This window comes from Aquarana catesbeiana, linkage group LG01 (genome assembly GCF_042186555.1).
Source record: "Aquarana catesbeiana isolate 2022-GZ linkage group LG01, ASM4218655v1, whole genome shotgun sequence".
Taxonomy (NCBI): Eukaryota; Metazoa; Chordata; class Amphibia; order Anura; family Ranidae; genus Aquarana; species Aquarana catesbeiana.
This window is the reverse complement of record NC_133324.1, coordinates 774,472,578-774,492,137: the sequence shown is the minus strand read 5'-3', so window position 1 is coordinate 774,492,137 and position 19,560 is coordinate 774,472,578. Positions and strand designations below refer to the sequence as shown.

Genomic DNA, 19,560 nt, shown 5'->3' with positions numbered 1-19,560 from the left:
TGGACTTGTGCCCAGGTGGAACGAAGACCATGGAGATGCTCCTCTAACATAGGAATATTCCGCGGAATATAGCGAATCAGGCAACATAGAAGGTTGTAAACCATAATTTGCCATAAACGGGGATGATCGGGAAACAGAATTCAAGGCACTGTTGAGAGCAAACTCTGCCCACGGTAATAGGTCTGACCAGTTGTTATGATGGTCAGAAATATAGCAACGTAGGAATTGCTCCAAGGACTGCTTGGCTCGTTCTGCGGCCCCATTAGACTGCGTGTGATACGCAGAGGAGAAAGCAAGCTGAATTCCCAACTGTGCACAAAAGGCTCGCCAGAACTGGACACAGACTGACTACCCCTGTTCAAGACAATCACCTTGGGTAGCCCATGTAAGCAAAAGATCTCCCAAGCAAAAATGGAAGCCAGTTCCTTAGAAGTGGGCAACTTTTTAAGTGTAATACAATGACACATCTTTGAGAACCAGTCAATCACCATAAGGATAACTATGTTGCCCTGGGAGTTGGGTAACTCCACAATTAAATCCATAGACAGGTGGGTCCAGGATAGGGATGAGCCGAACACCCCCCGGTTCGCACCAGAACCTGCGAACGGACCGAAAAGTTGCACGAACGTTAGAACCCCATTGATGTCTATGGGACTCGAACGTTCGAAATCAAAAGTGCTCATTTTAAAGGCTAATTTGCATGGTATTGTCCTAAAAAGGATTTGGGGACCCGGGTCCTACCCCAGGGGACATGTATCAATGCAAAAAAAACTTTTAAAAACGGCCGTTTTTTCGGGAGCAGTGATTTTAATGATGGTTAAAGTAAAAAAAAAAGTGAAATATTCCTTTAAATATCGTACCTGGGGGGTGTCAATAGTATGCCTGTAAAGTGGCGCGTGTTTCCCGTGTTTAGAACAGTTCCTGCACCGAATGTCATTTTTAAAGGAAAAAATCTCATTTAAAACTGCTTGCGGGTTTAATGTAATGTCGGGTCCTGGCAATATGGATGAAAATCAGTGAGACAAACGGCATGGGTACCCCCCAGTCCATTACCAGGCCCTTTGGGTCTTGTATGGATATTAAGGGGAACCCCGCACCCAAATTAAAATAAGGAAAGGTGTGGGGCCACAAGGCTCTATATACTCTGAACAGCAGTATACAGGCGGTGCAAACAAGACAGGGACTGTAGGTTTGTTGTTAAGTAGAATCTGTTTGTCATTTTGAATGGGTACATTTTTAACGTGTTTAGCTCCAGCCAAAAAATCTTTTTTAAGCTTTTTGGAAAACATAGGGAAGGGTTATCACCCCTGTGACATTTGTTTTGCTGTCTTTCCTCCTCTTTAGAAGATTTCACCTCACTTTTTGTCCCAATGACAAATGTTTTTTGAAAATTTGGGTTTTTTTGTGGAACAAGGATTGGAAAGCATCAGTGGAAAGGAGAAATGTTTTTCCCATATTAACTCTTACAGGAGAGAATTTCCCTTCCTAGGGGTAGATTTCATCTCACTTCCTGTTGTCTCCTTCCGTTTGCAAGTAGGAGTCGTTTGTAAGTTAGATGTTTGAAAGTAGGGGCCTGCCCTATATACTCAGCATAAATTTGGCCCTTAGGTGTTGTTGTGGCCACAACAACGTAAGCCCTCACAGGGCCCTGCTGTGAAATATTAGATCAAGAATTGTAATTACATGCCCCTGTTGAACAGGGGCAGAAAAACTGGGCCTTTGGAGGTGGTGGTGCTGGTGCCACAACACTGTAAGTCCTCACTCGCTCTTGGTGGGTGCAGAAATGGGCCCTGCTGTGAAATATTAGATCAAGAATTGTAATTACATGCCCCTGTTGAACAGGGGCAGAAAAATTGGGCCTTTGGTGGTGGTAGTGGTGGTGCTGGTGGTGGTGCTGGTGCCACAACACTGCAACCCCTCACAGACACTCTAGTTGGAACGCAGGAACGAGCCCTGCTGCAAAGTATTGCATCAAAAATTTTAATTACACGCCCCTGTTAAACAGGGGCAGAAAAATTGGGCCTTAGGCACTGGTGCTGGTGCCACAACACTGCAACCCCTCACAGACACTCTAGTTGGAACGCAGGAACGAGCCCTGCTGCAAAGTATTGCATCAAAAATTGTAATCACACGCCCCTGTTAAACAGGGGCTGAAAAATTGTGCCTTAGGCATTGATGGTGGCGCCCAGAACCAAAAATGTCCTTTCAAGCTATCAGCGTGATGATTGAGGAGGAAGAGGATAATTACTCAGGGATAGTCACTCAGCATCAGCATAGGCAGTTTTTGAAGGGATCTGAGATTTAAAAAAAAATTATTCGGTTACATCAGCATCAGGTGCTTGGTAGCTGGTGGTGATCCAAGACTGATTCATTTTTATGAAGGTCAGTCGATCGACCGAGTCGGTGGACAGACACACCCTGTGATCGGTTACAAAGCCTCCAGCAGCACTGAATGTGCATTCCGAAAGAACGCTGGATGCAGGACAGGCCAGTAGCTCAATTGCATACTGTGCAAGCTCTGGCCAGTGATCCATCCTCAAGACCCAGTAACCCAGAGGATTTTCGGTGGGAAAGGTGTCCAAGTCTGATCTTGCCCCTAGATATTCCTGCACCATGTAAAACAGACGCTGGCGATGGTTGCTGGAACCGATCATACCTTGGGGCTGCGGACCAAAAAATTGTCTGAACGCATCGGTCAGACGGCCACCTTCTCCACCGCTCCTTCTTTGAATGACCGAAGCCTCAGCAACACGTTGTCCAGAAACAGGAGTTTGTAACCTCCCAGTCTCTGGGAACGCGTTGCACAGACCTTTCTGCAAGGCCTCCCGAAGATGTTTCATCCTCTGCTCCCTCTGCGATGGCAAGATAAGGTCCGCAACCTTACCCTTGTAACGTGGATCAAGGAGGGTTGCCAGCCAGTATTGGTCCTTCTCCTTGATACCACGAATACGAGGATCCTTACGCAGGCTTTGCAGGATCAGGGAGGCCATGCAGCGTAGGTTTGCTGAGGCATTCGGTCCGGAGTCCTCTGGGTCACTAAGGACGACATGGTCCGCAGCCACCTCCTCCCAGCCACGTACAAGTCCATGTGTTTCTTGGGACTGATCCCTTAAAGACTGCTGCTGATGCTGAGTGCCAGGCTCCACCTCCATACTGACACAATCTTCCTCCTCCTCCTCCTCCTCTTCCTGTGTGATCGGCGGGCATGCAGAAACACTGTCTGGATAAAGGGGGCCTTGAGAGCTAAGGAAGTCCTCCTCTTCCTGCCTCTGTTCTGCCTCAAGTGCCCTGTCCATTATTCCACGCAGCGTGTGCTCCAACAGGTGGACAAGGGGGACAGTGTCACTGATGCATGCACTGTCACTGCTCACCATCCTCGTGGCCTCCTCAAATGGTGACAGGACAGTGCATGCATCCCTGATCATGGCCCACTGGCATGGGGAAAAAAACCAAGCTCCCCTGACCCTGTTCTGGTGCCATAGTCGCACAGGTACTCATTGATGGCCCTCTTCTGCGTGTGCCAGTCACTGATGACATTGAGCCGAGGGAAGAGGCCGCTGCTTTGCCAGACAAAGTACCCTGGGCATGGGTGAGAGAGGATGAGGAGGATGAGGACGGCTTGGTCATCCACTCGACCAAGTCTTCCGCATGTTGTGGCTCAACACGGCCAGCTGCCGAAAAAAAGCCCAAGCGTGTCCCACGGCCACATGCTGATGAGGATGCACCGTCTCCATGACCAGCACTAGACACAGAGCCTGCTTGCCCTCTCTTATTGGCTTGTGACTGTCTGCCTCTCCTTCTTGGCCTTCCAGACATACTAATGGCCTGTAGCTGCACTAAGCTGGGATATGTGTATATATATATATATATATATATATATATATATATGTATGTACTGATACTGCAGCTAGCAAAATCAACTGCCTGCCTGTAGTATGAGAACACCACCAACCTTCTACAGGTAGCTTTAGCTGAACACTGTGAGGTGGACGCACCCCACTAACTTGTAGGTTTAGCTGAACACTGTGAGTAGGACGCACCCCACTAACTTGTAGGTTTAGCTGAACACTGTGAGGTGGACGCACCACACTAACTTGTAGGTTTAGCTGAACACTGTGAGGTGGACGCACCACACTAACTTGTAGGTTTAGCTGAACACTGTGAGCAGGACGCACCCCACTAACTTGTAGGTTTAGCTGAACACTGTGAGCAGGACGCACCCCACTATCTTGTAGGTTTAGCTGAACACTGTGAGCAGGACGCACTGCACTAACTGTAAATAGTCTAGCTGCCTGACTGTGGTACTAATAGGATCAAAAGAACACCATTAATTTTCTTCAGGTAGCTGTATATAGTGTAACAAGACAAGCCTGCCTGTCAGTAAGAAGATAACAGGAACGTATCTAGCTGAACACTGTGAGCAGGACGCACTGCACTAACTTGTAGGTTTAGCTGAACACTGTGAGGTGGACGCACCACACTAACTTGTAGGTTTAGCTGAACACTGTGAGCAGGACGCACCCCACTAACTTGTAGGTTTAGCTGAACACTGTGAGCAGGACGCACTACACTAACTGTAAATAGTCTAGCTGCCTGAATGTGGTACTAATAGGATCAAAAGAACACCAGTAATTTTCTTCAGGTAGCTGTATATACTGTAACAAGACAAGCCTGCCTGTCAGTAGGAAGATAACAGGAACGGATCTAGCTGAACACTGTGAGCAGGACGCACTGCACTAACTTGTAGGTTTAGCTGAACACTGTGAGGTGGACGCACCACACTAACTTGTAGGTTTAGCTGAACACTGTGAGCAGGACGCACCCCACTAACTTGTAGGTTTAGCTGAACACTGTGAGCAGGACGCACTACACTAACTGTAAATAGTCTAGCTGCCTGAATGTGGTACTAATAGGATCAAAAGAACACCAGTAATTTTCTTCAGGTAGCTGTATATACTGTAACAAGACAAGCCTGCCTGTCAGTAGGAAGATAACAGGAACGGATCTAGCTGAACACTGTGAGCAGGACGCACTGCACTAACTTGTAGGTTTAGCTGAACACTGTGAGGTGGACGCACCACACTAACTTGTAGGTTTAGCTGAACACTGTGAGCAGGACGCACCCCACTAACTTGTAGGTTTAGCTGAACACTATGAGCAGGACGCACTGCACTAACTGTAAATAGTCTAGCTGCCTGACTGTGGTACTAATAGGATCAAAAGAACACCAGTAATTTTCTTCAGGTAGCTGTATATACTGTAACAAGACAAGCCTGTCTGTCAGTAAGAAGATAACAGGAACGGATCTAGCTGAACACTGTGAGGTGGATGCACCACACTAGCTTGTAGGTTTAGCTGAACACTGTGAGCAGGACGCACCCCACTAACTTGTAGGTTTAGCTGAACACTGTGAGCAGGATGCACTGCACTAACTGTAAATAGTCTAGCTGCCTGACTGTGGTACTAATAGGATCAAAAGAACACCAGTAATTTTCTTCAGGTAGCTGTATATACTGTAACAAGACAAGCCTGCCTGTCAGTAAGAAGATAACAGGAACGGATCTAGCTGAACACTGTGAGCAGGACGCACTGCACTAACTTGTAGGTTTAGCTGAACACTGTGAGGTGGACGCACCACACTAACTTGTAGGTTTAGCTGAACACTGTGAGCAGGACGCACCCCACTAACTTGTAGGTTTAGCTGAACACTGTGAGCAGGACGCACTGCACTAACTGTAAATAGTCTAGCTGCCTGACTGTGGTACTAATAGGATCAAAAGAACACCAGTAATTTTCTTCAGGTAGCTGTATATACTGTAACAAGACAAGCCTGCCTGTCAGTAAGAAGATAACAGGAACAGATCTAGCTGAACACTGTGAGGTGGACGCACCACACTAACTTGTAGGTTTAGCTGAACACTGTGAGCAGGACGCACTGCACTAACTGTAAATAGTCTAGCTGCCTGACTGTGGTACTAATAGGATCAAAAGAACACCAGTAATTTTCTTCAGGTAGCTGTATATACTGTAACAAGACAAGCCTGCCTGTCAGTAAGAAGATAACAGGAACGGATCTAGCTGAACACTGTGAGCAGGACGCACTGCACTAACTGTAAATAGTCTAGCTGCCTGACTGTGGTACTAATAGGATCAAAGGAACACCAGTAATTTTCTTCAGGTAGCTGTAAATACTGTAACAAGACAAGCCTGCCTGTCAGTAGGAAGATAACAAGAACGGATCTAGCTGAACTGAATACAGTGTATATATATATATATATATGCAACACCTGGGATGCATATATATACACAATACACTGTAAGTGCAGCTAACTGACTGACTGTTCTGCCTAATCTATCTAACTCAAATCAAATGTCACTGTCTGTCTCTCTCTCTCAATGAACGCCGGAACACAAACTACACAGGGCCGCTGTGCAGGCGGCCTTATATAGTGTGGGGCGTGTACTAAATCCCCTGAGCCATAATTGGCCAAAGCCTCCTTGGCTTTGGCCAATTACGGCTCTCTGTTCAGGCGGCGCTGTGATTGGCCAAGCATGCGGGTCATAGTGCATGCTTGGCCAATCATCAGCCAGCAATGCACTGCGATGCCACAGTGAATTATGGGCCGTGAGGCGCCACACGAATTTGGCGCGAACGGCCCATATCGTTCGCAATTCGACGAACGATCGAACAGCCGATGTTCGAGTCGAACATGGGTTCGACTCGAACACGAAGCTCATCCCTAGTCCAGGACCTGTCTCCATTGGGTGTGGGTTGTAGGAGGCCCGCTGGAAGGTGTCGTGGAGTCTTACTCTGAACACACTGAACAGGGAGCTACGAAGGCAGTTACATCAGTACGTAGACTAGGCCACCGGAATTGCAACGTGCAAACATTGCAAAGTGCGAACCGTAGTCAGAATACGATCAGGAGGAATCACAGGAACCAGAACCGACTCCAACTTGGAAGTAGAGGAAGAATGTCATGACAAGGCGTCAGCCCTTACATTCTTAGTACCGGGTAAGAATGAGACAATGTAATTGAAACTTGACAAGAAAAGAGCTCGTCGCGCCCTTCTGGGAGAACCATCCCACCCATACTCAGCCATCCCATTCATACTCAGCCATACTCAACCATACCCAGCCATACTCATTCATGCTCAGTCATCCCATCCATACTCAGCCATCCACATTTATGGCTCAACCATACTCAGCCATCCCAATCCATGGCTCATCCATGCCACGTCAGTTCTAATCCATGCCACATCAGTTCTCATCCATGCCACATCCATGTCTCTACAGTGCCTCACAAAAGTGTAATAGGTAGTCAAATTAGATTTGAAATGTATGCCCCTAGAACACCTGATGGTGCTCCCTGCATGTTGGGCCTCTGTATGTGGCCTGGCTGTGGAAAAGTCTCCCATATGTGGTATCGCCATACTCAGGAGGAGTAGGAGAATATATTTTGGGGTGTAATTTTTGGTATGTACATGTTATGTGTTTAGAAATATTGTATAAATGGACAATGTTGTGTAAAACAAAATGTGTTTTCATTTTCTTTCCACATTTTCCAAAAACTTGAGGAAAAAAATGACATGTTCAAAAGACACAGTATGCCTCATAGATTATACGTTGGGGGTGTTTTCTTTCCAAAATGGTGTCATTTTTCGGGCATTTCCATTGTGCTGGTGCTCCAGGGCCTTCAAAAGTGTAAGAGGTAGTCAAGAAATTATATGTGTAATTTATGCTCCTTGAACGCCTGAAGGTGCTCCCTCAATGTTGGGCCTCTGTATGTGGCATGCTGTGTAAAAGTCTCACACATGTGGTATCGCCGTACTCGGGAGGAGTAGCAGAATGTGTTTTGAGGTGTAATTTGTGGTATGCATATGCTGTGTGTGAGAAATAACCTGCTAATATGACAATTTTGTGAAGAAAAAAAAAAAGAAAAAAAAAAATATTGATTTTGCAAAGAATTATGAGAAAAAAATTACAACTTCAAAAAACTCATCATGCCTCTTACTAAATACCTTGGAATGTCTACTTTACAAAAAGGTGTCATTTGGGGGGTATTTGTACTTTCCTGGCTTGTTAGGGTCTCAAGAAATGAGATAGGCCATTAGTACTTCAGGTGTGATCAATTTTTAGAGATTGGCATCATAGCTTGTTGACTCTATAACTTTCACACAGACCAAATAATATACACCAATTTGGGTTATTTTTACCAAAGATATGTAGCAGTATAATTTTTGGGCAAAATGTATGAAGAAAGATGTCTAATTAGCAAAATTTTATAACAGAAACAAAGAAAAATGCATTTTTTAAAATAATTTTCAGTCATTTTTCTTTTATAGTGCAAAAAACAAAAAACCCAGCGGTGATTAAATACCACCAAAAGAAAGCTCTATTTGTGTGAAAAAAAGGACAAAATTGTCATATGGGTACAGTGTTGCATGACTGAGTAATTGTCATTCAAAATGTGAGAACACAGAAAGTTGAGAATTGGTCTGGTTAGGAACGGGGTTTAAGTGCCCAGTGGGTAAGTGGTCAAGCGGCTCCTCCGGGGTAGCGCTATAAATAGATATCTGAAATGCTTCACCAAGTGCCTGTAGCGCTACCCCCGTAGGAGTTACTCAAGTCTTTGGCTTGTTTTGTTATTTTGTTAAGGGATGATAACTTGGATAGGTTTAGGGATTATGGGATGCCAATGTGACAACAGAACTTCAGGGTAAACTTCCTCCCTATATACAAACTCCTCTTCTTACTTTCTCCTGCAAACACTTGGTTCTTTTATGTACAGCTCCTGCTGGCTCACTCTTGAGAGAACTAACAATATATTGCTAGTTCAGCAAAGGCCCATTACAGGCAGGAACTCTCAGTCCCTTTGGTAAAGTACACAATTGGAGTGAACAGCATAACACACTTCCCTCTGCATCCTGTGGCCACTGATCACAATTCCACTTGCTTGCAGAATGTTAGCCCATCTGGCTGCCACCAGCCGCACCTGACTTTTTCTCTTCCCAGTCCTCCTGACTGACTCTCTGCACCAGTCCTGCCCGACTGACACATACACACATGGAGGCTCCCCAAGGCAAGATTTCATGAAGACTTGGCACACTGCTGCCTTCAACAGAGCAGTGCTACAGCTGGCAGTCTCTCCCCTTGTCTGTCCCTGCACTGTGCTGATCTACTCACTGTCTCTCCTTGCTCCTTCTGCTGTCTCACTGGCTTGAATCCCTCCAACTGCCTCCTGTGGTGGGATCCTTCCAGGCCAGCCTTCTGAGCTAAAGCCTGAGGTAAACCCCCCGGAGGGGGTATTTCAAAGGCCACCGACAGCCTCTCTTCAGCACTGCTTCTCCATCTTCCACCCCACTCACCTGCTGGCATGGCCCATGTCTATTTATGTGTTTCCAGGTCTCCTGCCAGGCCACTCCTGGGGATTGGCTGAGGGCCCATAAGTATTCAAGGTGTCCCCTCCTAACCTACACCCACTACATTCCAGAATATTCTCCAACATTATAGAAACAAGGGGGGGGGGGCACCAGAGAGCTACCAGGATAAGTCATTCAGCCCTGAACTCTTGTAACCTTGACCCAATTTCAGACTCACCATGTAACATGAGTCAGAGTATAGTCTACCTACTCTCACTACTAGTAGCACACACTAGAGGGTGCTACATGCCCAAAAGATGATGCTCCCCTGTAAAAAAAAGAAGTCCTTAAAGAGGAGGGGGGCAGGAGGCAGGCAAGCGGAACTCCCCCTATTTTTTTTCATTTTTATGTGTGACCTCATTGAGGGTATTTTTCCTGACTTCATGACACTGTGAATAAAGAAATAGAGAGTGCAGTTGTCAGTAAGACGGGAAGTATGGACAGCAGATGAAGTTTTGTCCCAAGCTCTAACCCTTCCTCACTACACTAAAAATTTATGTTTTTTTTGGCCTGTTTCCTGTTTGGAAAGATTTCCCATCACATCCTGTCCTGACATGAAGTGAGGAGAAATCTCACCAATGGGGACACAGACAGCAACCCCCCCCCCCAAAAAAAAAAAAAATTAACAGAGGCTCTAACCACCCTTCCCTGTGGCATTCACAACAAAATTAAAAATCGTTGCTGGAGTTAAGTTTCATGGTTACCCTAGGAACCTGAAGCCCTAGAATTCAGCAGGGGTTCCCAACAGGAATATGTACATGGAGTTTGTTTAGGTGCCCCATGTTTTTCTGGGCTTTATCCAGATGCATGGCAAAAAAACATTAGGAAGTTTACCAGATTCAGCCTAAAATATGGCAATGAATATTTTTATGAGCTTTTTTCTATTCTTTTATTGCTTTTCAACGGGAGCAGACAAATTGCTTTTCAGCGGGAGCAGACAAATTTGGTTGACATCAGAGCATCCTGTGTCACCTTTTGTATTGCGCATTTCATCAGCTTTGTGCTGGAAACGTATGCTTAGAACTGTATTATGATAATCATTGTGATATAATTCATGTTCTGCAAAGCAGTTTAATCAGTTTGTAAAGTAAAGTCTTTTTGGGTACATTCAGGTATTATGGTTACTGTACCGTTGCTTGTCCTTCTGTTATTCCAGCCAAAATTAAATTATCAAAAGCTGAAAAGCTTTAAAAATCTAAAATGCTTTTGAGAACAGCACTGTATTCGTTGGGGAGAAATGACTGCAGTAAACTGAGCAGTTACTATGGATTACTGCCCCTTGCATGATTTTATCCATCACAATTTCCACATACTGTTATGTAACATATGTTATGTGAGGGAAACACAGCAAACCTTCTTATGCTGTCTTATATTTTTATGCAAAAATGATTCCTCATCTGCTCTTGAAGCAATTATTCTTTTAATTAGATTAATGTCATGAACACATAAGTAAAAAATACTTAATAGAATTTCACTTCATGAAATGTTTAATTATTTGTATAACTAATGAGAAAGCAGTCTGTATTTATTAGCATGAATAAAATATGCCTGCATCCTTATGAAATTAAAAAAAGCAGATGCTGGAACAGGTGTCCCATATAAGAACATAATGTGCCACCGCAGTGGGTACTCTGGATGGCACAACAGCATGTAAATGGCAGGTTTAAAGGCTTTGCCATGGCTAGATGAATGAGCCTGTAGGGAAAAAGATCTAATTTTTAGTTTACCGAAATTATACCCTGAGAGTGACTTAAAAAATGACAGCTTCAATACCCAAAAAGTCTTAAGCCGTGTACACACGGGCGGCCTTTCCGACTGGACCGACGGACCGAATTCCACGGACAATCTGACCGTGTGTGGGCTACATTGGACTTCTGACGGACCGTTCCGGTTGAAAATCCGACGGACTTTAGATTTGAAACCTGCTTCAAATCTTTACGTCGTAACTCCGCCGGACTCAGTTCCTAACAGAAAGCCCGTTCGTCTGTATGCTGGTCCGATGAACCAGATATGACGCAAGGGCAGGGTACTACATCTTGCACTCGCTGCAATAGGAAAAACAAATTTTCCTATTACAGCGAGCCCTAGGGGGAGGCGACGATGTCACTTAGGTCTGGTATGGATTTTAAGGGGAACCCCATTACGCCGAAAAAACGGCATGGGGTCCCCCAAAATCCATACCAGACCCCTATCCGAGCACGCAACCCGGCCGGTCGGGAAAGGGGGTGGGGACGAGCGAGCGCCCCCCCCCCCTGAACCTTACCAGACCGCATGCCCTCAACATGGGAGCATGTTCAAAAGGTGGACCAACTCAATATCGATCCCTATGGACTAAGACTGGGATGCCATTAAAGTTCATGTGCGTGTAAAGGCAGGTGTTCCAATACTTTTGGTAATATAGTGTATTTAGGATGGCAGTGGTGAATCCAGACAGAACTTATGCACTTATTAGTGGACGTCATCTTTACAGAGAAGCAGCCTAAGAGGCACAAATATGCATTGGCCATTCACCAATGCCCCTTCGCAAACTTGTCATTCTGCAGTGAAACGGAACCTGATCTTGGCCATAATGGGACTTAAAAATGAAGGCTTCTTGTACAAAATGTAGGCTTCTTGTACACAAATGTCTAACATTTTTTTAAATAGTAGAGGAGAATGATTAACAACTCTCAGGATTTTACCCCAATTGAGAGAGTCTCTGTCTATCCTTGTGAAAATTGTTACCAAGACAGAAAGTATGTTGTAATAGAAAATACAAAATGTTACTGTTGAGGGAAAATCTTCCAATAGCAACACCTGCTTTTGTGACAGCTATCTTAGGAAGTATTTTCTATTTCCATTGCTTTTTTCTGCTGTGTCTCTGTGAAGTAGGAAGTGAGAAGAAATCACTCCAATGGGCACCAACAGGGAAAGAAAAAACATACAGGGTTTCAAACTATTACCTGCTAGCAAATAGCGTTTATTAGTAGCGATTTAAAGGCTAGTTTCATTCCATCCAGAAAATATTTCAGTTCTACCAGAATGTCCTGAAGTAGCTGGTTCTGGCACTGGCATCTCCCACTATCTAAACAAAAAAGTCAGTGCTACTACTCATACATCACATTGAAAGCAAAGATCCCGGGTGCTCGATCCACAGTCGCTGGCTGAGTAGGGAAATGAGGAAAAGATGATCTGCACTCCGGTGATTGCTCTTAAAAAGTGTAATATTTATTGACAAGCCACAGTGACCAAACGCACATGAGAACAGTTGACGCGTTTCAGCCTATAAGGCCTTAGTCATAATCTCCCACTATCTTCTTTTAGAGCTGGAACTACATACTACTGGCGCAGAGATTTCCAGTACAGGACAAAATAAGAATGCAACAAATAAGGGGTTAAGTAGTGGAAGAGTTTAGTTTAAGGGTAAGTTTCAATGTTTTAGAGGGGAAATTTTAAGGTGTGATATTAAAGCCGTTGTATACCCGCACATCTAAAAAAAAAAAAAAAAAAAAAAAAAAAAACCCTGTAAGGCAAAGGCATAATGAGCTAGTATGTAGCATATACTAGCCCATTATAAAATACTTACCTTAGATTGAAGCCCCCTGTATCGCAGCCCAGTCCACGCTGAGGGAGCTGGCATTTTGCCCTCTGCGTTTCATCCGGGTTCGCAGCTCTGGCGTATTGAATGGCCAGAGCCGCGATGACGTCACTCCCAGGAGTTTTCTGCCCGGCAAGAGCCGTCAGCACCTACCGGACCTTCAGCCGGGCATTCAGAGCGCATGCGCCACTGACATCAGTGGCTACATGCAAAGTGAATATCTCCTAAACTGTACAGGTATATTTACCTACAGGTAATCCTTATTATAGGCTTACCTGTAGGTAAAAAATACAAATGAGGGTATACAACCACTTTAAGAGAAAGGTGAAAATGTTGTTACCGGAAATACAATGCCTGTCAGAAATTAATTTCTACTGACCTAAAATAGGTAGATCAGCTTTTGTGTGGTGTTAATCTTCAATATCTAAAGATAAATTTGATCTACATATTTGTAAACTGTAAACTGGAATAAAAATTCTTCATTAAAATTTGAAATTCTTAATTTCACATATATTTTATTGCAGAGTTTCTGTTTGGTTTTGGGAATATTGATGTACATAATCTGCAACAGGCTATAGCTGCAGAAACAGTGTTCAAAAATAAAAGCGGTGCAAATGCTACATTCATCTATTCACAGTAATGCAATAAAATAAGCAATGAGGATACCCAGCAGCCATCACAAAACAAAATGTTTCTTTCTTTCCATTGACAGAAACCTGTGGCTGATATATTCTGTTTTGAAAGAGCCCAGAGTTGTATACTAGAATGGTCATTTTATTTTTATGTTTGCCACAGATGAAGTTTCTGATTTTTAATTATGAAAAGAAAGTGTGCTGCAGGACATACTGCAAAAAATCTTAAATGGTTACTGCAAAACTTCAGGCAGATATAAAAGCAGCCTTTAATCCAGTTATAGAATTAATAAAAATGAAATGCATTTCTACATGCAGCTGACAAAAATCCTTAATTTATTATGGTACCAGCCTCCTGCCATCGCCTGCACAGCAGCACTAAGAATGGGAGGGGATGGGTCAATATTATGACTCAGTCAGGCTCTATTGGGGTGGATTTACAAAAGGCAAATGGTCTGTAAACCCTAGTACAAACTGGCCAAATGTCAGGCGGCATCGGCCAGTTCAATAGAAACCGGCCGTGTGTATGGCAGCCGGTCCAACAGAAGCCTGTCGTTCAGCTGGCTTCTGTCAAAGGGTCTTGACCAGAAAAGCGCTGGCTGGAGTGTTCTGGTGGGGGCCATCCCCCTGTCAGAACACATTAGTACAGCAGGGGATATCACTTTACTAACATTGGAATGTTAGTACAGCTGCTCCGACCTGAGCCTGCCGATACTTGGTTAGAATCTCGTCCAGTTCTTGCTGAACTAGCCGAGATTCAAACCGTCTATGGCCAGCTTAACACTGGAAAATTTCTGTCAGGGGAAGAAAACAGTGTCTTGATCTCATCGGTGTACTCTTGCAATACCAATGTCCACAGGCTGGGGTGTGTTCTAGACTAGATCATATTATTCAATTGTTGTATAGTTTACATTGAAGCTAATGTACACACACAGCACCCCATATTGACAGAAAAACACAGAATTGTTGACAGATTTTTGCAGATTTATTAAAAAAGAAAAACTGAAATATCACATGGTTCTAAGTATTCAGACCCTTTGCTCAGTATTTAGTAGAAGCACCCTTTTGATCTAATACAGCCATGAGTCTTTTTGGGAAAGATGCAACAAGTTTTTCACACCTGGATTTGGGGATCCTCTGCCATTCCTCCTTGCAGATCCTCTCCAGTTCTGTCAGGTTGGATGGTAAACGTTGGTGGACAGCCATTTTTAGGTCTCTCCAGAGATGCTCAACTAGGTTTAAGTCAGGGCTCTGGCTGGGCCATTCAAGAACAGTCACAGAGTTGTTGTGAAGCTACTCCTTCGTTATTTTAGCCTTAGGGTCATTGTCTTGTTGGAAGGTAAACCTTCGGCCCAGTCTGTGGTCCCGAGCACTCTGGAGAAGGTTTTCGTCCAGGATATCCCTGTACTTGGCCGTATTCATCTTTCCCTCGATTGCAACCAGTCGTCCTGTCCCTGCAACTGAAAAACACCCCCACAGCATGATGCTGCCACCACCATGCTTCATTGTTGGGACTCTATTGGACAGGTGATGAGCAGTGCCTGTTTTTTTTTACACATACCGCTTAGAATTAAGGCCAAAAAGTTCTATCTTGGTCTCATCAGACCAAAGAATCTTATTTCTCACCATCTTCGAGTCCTTCAGGTGTTTTTTTAGCAAACTCCATGCAGGCTTTCATGTGTCTTGCACTGAGGAGAGGCTTCCGTCGGGCCACTCTGCCATAAAGCCCCGCCTGGTGAAGGGCTGCAGTGATGGTTGACTTTCTACAACTTTCTCCCATCTCCCGACTGCATCTCTGGAGCTCAGCCACAGTGATCTTTGGGTTCTTCTTTACCTCTCTCACCAAGGCTCTTCTACCGCGACAGCTCAGTTTGGCCAGACGGCCAGCTGTAGGAAGGTTTCTGATAGTCCCAAACGTCTTCCATTTAAGGATTATGGAGGCCACTATGTTCTTAGGAACCTTAGGTGCAGCAGAATTTTTTTTTGTAACCTTGGCCAGATCTGTGCCTTGCCACAATTCTGTCTCTGAGCTCTTCAGGCAGTTCCTTTGACCTCATGATTCTCATTTGCTCTGACATGAGCTGTAAGGTCTTATATAGACAGGTGTGTGGTTTTCCTAATCAAGTCCAATCAGTATAATCAAACACAGCTGGACTCAAATGAAGGTGTAGAACCATCTCAAGGATGATCAGAAGAAATGGACAGCACCTGAGTTAAATATATGAGTGTCACAGCAAAGGGTCTGAATACTTAGGACCATGCGGTATTTCAGTTTTTCTTTTTTAATAAATCTGCAAAAATGTCAACAATTCTGTGTTTTTCTGTCAATATGGGGTGCTGTGTGTACATTAATGAGGAAAAAAATTAAATGATTTTAGCAAATGGTTGCAATATAACAAAGAGTGAAAAATTTAAGGGGGTCTGAATACTTTCCGTCCCCATTGTATTTCTTTACATAGTCCGTTGTTTGCCTGGAGTTCAGCTTTAAATTCTCATGAAAATAAACCTACTGTATCAGATATGTCTTAGCTAAAAGCCAAACATTATAAACTTACATAAGACTGCATACATATAAATGACAGAACACCAAACAGGGGGGGGAAACCATGTATGAGCTAAAATAGTTCTACTATAACTATGTAAGATATGGCCATTTAAACCTAATTTTAATAAAAATCAAAATTTTAGCAATTCAAAAATGAATTAGCTCTTTATTTTAAGGTTTTTAGTGTATACCCATTTTCAAACATTCAGTGCTGCGAAAAGAAAACATTTCCTAAACTAATCAGCTCCAACTGTAAAGCATCCTTAATAACCTGTAGAATAAACTGGGGCCCATTCCATTTGACTTTTTAAAGTGTTACTAAACCCAGGACCCTGCATTCACTATATCTGGTCTCTCACAGTACACAAAACATGGGAATGCAATCATTTTAGTAAATGTAAACTGCTAAATACCTTTTCTCATCAGCAGTATATAGTAGTCTTTTGACTTCTATCAGTGCCTGGTTAAAGCTTGTAGGAGGAGTTTTCATACTGTACTGGTTGTCCTATCAGGATGCAGGACCCCTGACCCGCTGTCTGGACAGTGCTAATTGGCCCTGTGCTGATCACATGCACTCTCCCAAGAAAAAAACCCTCTAGCAATACACGCCAAACTGAGCATGTGCAGCCTGACTCCATTTACTCTGTCTTATCCGGACATGTTTTGGGGGCAATGCAAGAAGAGGATGATCTGTGCATACAGGATAAAACAGGCTTTTTACAAAATGCAGAGGATTAACCCCTTAGGTTCCACAGTGAGTATAACAAGCATGCTTTACTGCATATACAAACTGATTTCACTGTTGTGGGTTTAGTAACACTTTAAATCGGTCAAGAAAGAAGACTGTTTGCAACCCCATATTACAAAGTGACTGACAACATTTTTACCTGCTGGTAACACTGACCACTATATCAGCCAGTTTTATTGTACAATATTATTTTATTCTATTTGTGTTTTTTTTTGTCAATAAAAAAAGAAAAAAAATTATGAAAGAAGAATATTATTCATCAGGTTACAGTCTATTTCATGCTACACCAAAGTGTCCTTCTTCCATATTATCCAAGACTCTGCTACTATGACCAGAGTGGAGAGGTACTGGGTGCTTTCTAAAAGTGTTCGCAGTATTTAGAGATTAAGCCTGTTAACCTCCTTATTATATGAAAAGGAACATCTTAATCAGCTTGTCAGCCGATGATCCTGCTCGTGTCAGTCTGCAGTCCAAGATTGGTGCTTTAAAAGTCTCTTGTTTCTCATGCAGTCCATTCCCGACTTCCCCCCCACCAAGAGAAAAAAAAAAGGAAGAACATTTCCACTACTTGCCATTCACAGCTACACACTACAGCAGGAAGTGTCCTGAGTAAGATTAAAAATGCATTTCACCGTGGTAGCATAGAATATTATTCCAAAGGTTATCTGCCCTTGAACCAGCAAGGAAATTCTTTTTGAAGTTCTCCGCAGTAGCATCATCTCTCATTTCCATCCAAGGTCTTTGGATTCAATGACATCTCATAGCTCTAGCTTGTGTGTGGCATATTTTGATAATATCCTCACAAGAGGAAGAGGGATCTCAGATATCAAAAACCACTGACTCCCGCAGCCCGCTGATACTCTGCTGTTGGAGAGATGATTTTGTTGATCTCTATGAGTTGTTGTAAATGTTAAACTTCTGTAAAATTGTCATATTAATGTGTTCGAAAATCCACTGCTGCGTTTCAGACAGTGGGTCACATCTGTTCATGAAGAGCTTTTTTTCGGCTGGGTTGCAGTCGACACAACTGTTGCTAACGGGATGAAACAAAGTCTTGTCCTGAGGGAGGAAAAAAATCTAGTTTAGATGTTTTGTTTGTCAAGAAAAATAGAACATTGCATTTCATGCTGTAGTTAAGAAACATTTATCTTTGAACTATTAAAGAGGCAGTAGGGCACAATATAAATAGTGTTTGTAATGTGGTTCTAGAAATGTTGCTGAAAAGGAATCTGCCATAGATCTAATCAGGGGATTGGAAATGATTAAAAGAAAACTGTTAAAAGGAGAGTATGAAACATGCTTTTGCAAAATTAAATAAACGTGCATGCTTCCCGCCTATGCATAGTCAATTAGCAGCCACTAGAAGATGTAAACAAACAAAGAACATAACATGAGTCATGTCATCACACAACTACTCTCACATTAGGTGGGTAACGTGACCTGTTGCTATTTTGGGCAGTGTTGGACTAAAGCCACATTTGCCACTAGACAACATAGGCATTGGCTAAGGGCATCATTAGCAATGGGTTACATAGTTACATAGGTAATCTGTTTGAAGAAAGACACAAGTTCATCCAGTTCAACCAACAGAGAGAAAAAAAACACTACACACTCAAATAGAAAACTTCCATATACAGTATCCTATCCAATACCCACAGTTGATCCAGAGGGAGGCAAAAAACAAACAAAAAACAATTGGAAATTCCCTGGATCAACTTCACCTGTAAATATTAGTATCCAGTTATATTATGTACATTTAGGAAATAATCCAAGCCTTTCTTTAAACATTCTACTGAGTTTGCCAGAACCACCATTTAAGGGAGTCTATTCCACATTTTCACAGCTCTAAAGCCTCGTACACACGATTGGATTGTTGGCCAACAAAACAGTGGAATTTTGTCCGAAGGGCGTTGGCCCAGACTTTTCTTGCATATAAATGGCAAGGAATTGTCGGCCAACAAATATGAACGTAGTGACGTACTGCGTTGTTTTTCAGCTCTTTAGCGCCACCCTTTAGGGTTCCTTCTGCTAATTTCGTGTTAGTAGGAGTTTGGTGAGTGTTGATTTGCACTTTTCATTTCGCATTTTTCAGTTCACACTTTTCAGTTCGTTTCTGAACGGCCGTTCGTCAACCAGCAATGTTGCGAAATCGGAGAAGATAACGTGTTATTTATTATTGGCCTTGGAGTTATTGCTTTGACATTATTTTTTTGGTTGATTAATGATTTGATTTGGTATATTTTATATATTTTAGGATGCATAGAATGCACTCTTTGGTTAAGTTCTATTGGCAGATAGCATGTCTAATTTTATTTGTTTTCTTTTTTAATGCACATTAAAAACATTGTGGAGAATAATACTTGGCTATGTGTTTTACTTCAAATGACAGTTTGGGAGTAGGCAGTTACATTTAAGAAAATACAATGTAAAATTGACAAGGGACACCAACATAGTTGTATCTTTGATCTTAAAAACTACGGGATAATGGTGTTGTGGTAACTTGCCCAAATAAAAAAAAAAGCATAATAATATTATTCTTGATATCATTAGAAAAAAAAAATCCTTTGAAAAATTGTTTGCAATAACTCCATCAGTATCACCAGCAAAGCAGCTTCATTATTATCCCATTAAGGAA

General features: G+C 43.0%; 1 protein-coding gene across 1 annotated transcript in view; it reads right to left on the bottom strand.

Annotated features, from left to right (window-relative positions):
- Window positions 1-12,846: 12,846 nt before the first annotated feature.
- GALNTL6 (polypeptide N-acetylgalactosaminyltransferase like 6) overlaps window positions 12,847-19,560 on the bottom strand; it is a 2,428,129-nt gene continuing 2,421,415 nt past the window's right edge. Inside the window, exon 12 of the mRNA XM_073606417.1 lies at window positions 12,847-17,984. Coding sequence (XP_073462518.1) covers window positions 17,817-17,984 — 168 coding nt within the window. The 3' untranslated portion in view covers window positions 12,847-17,816. The remainder of the gene's footprint in view (window positions 17,985-19,560) is intronic.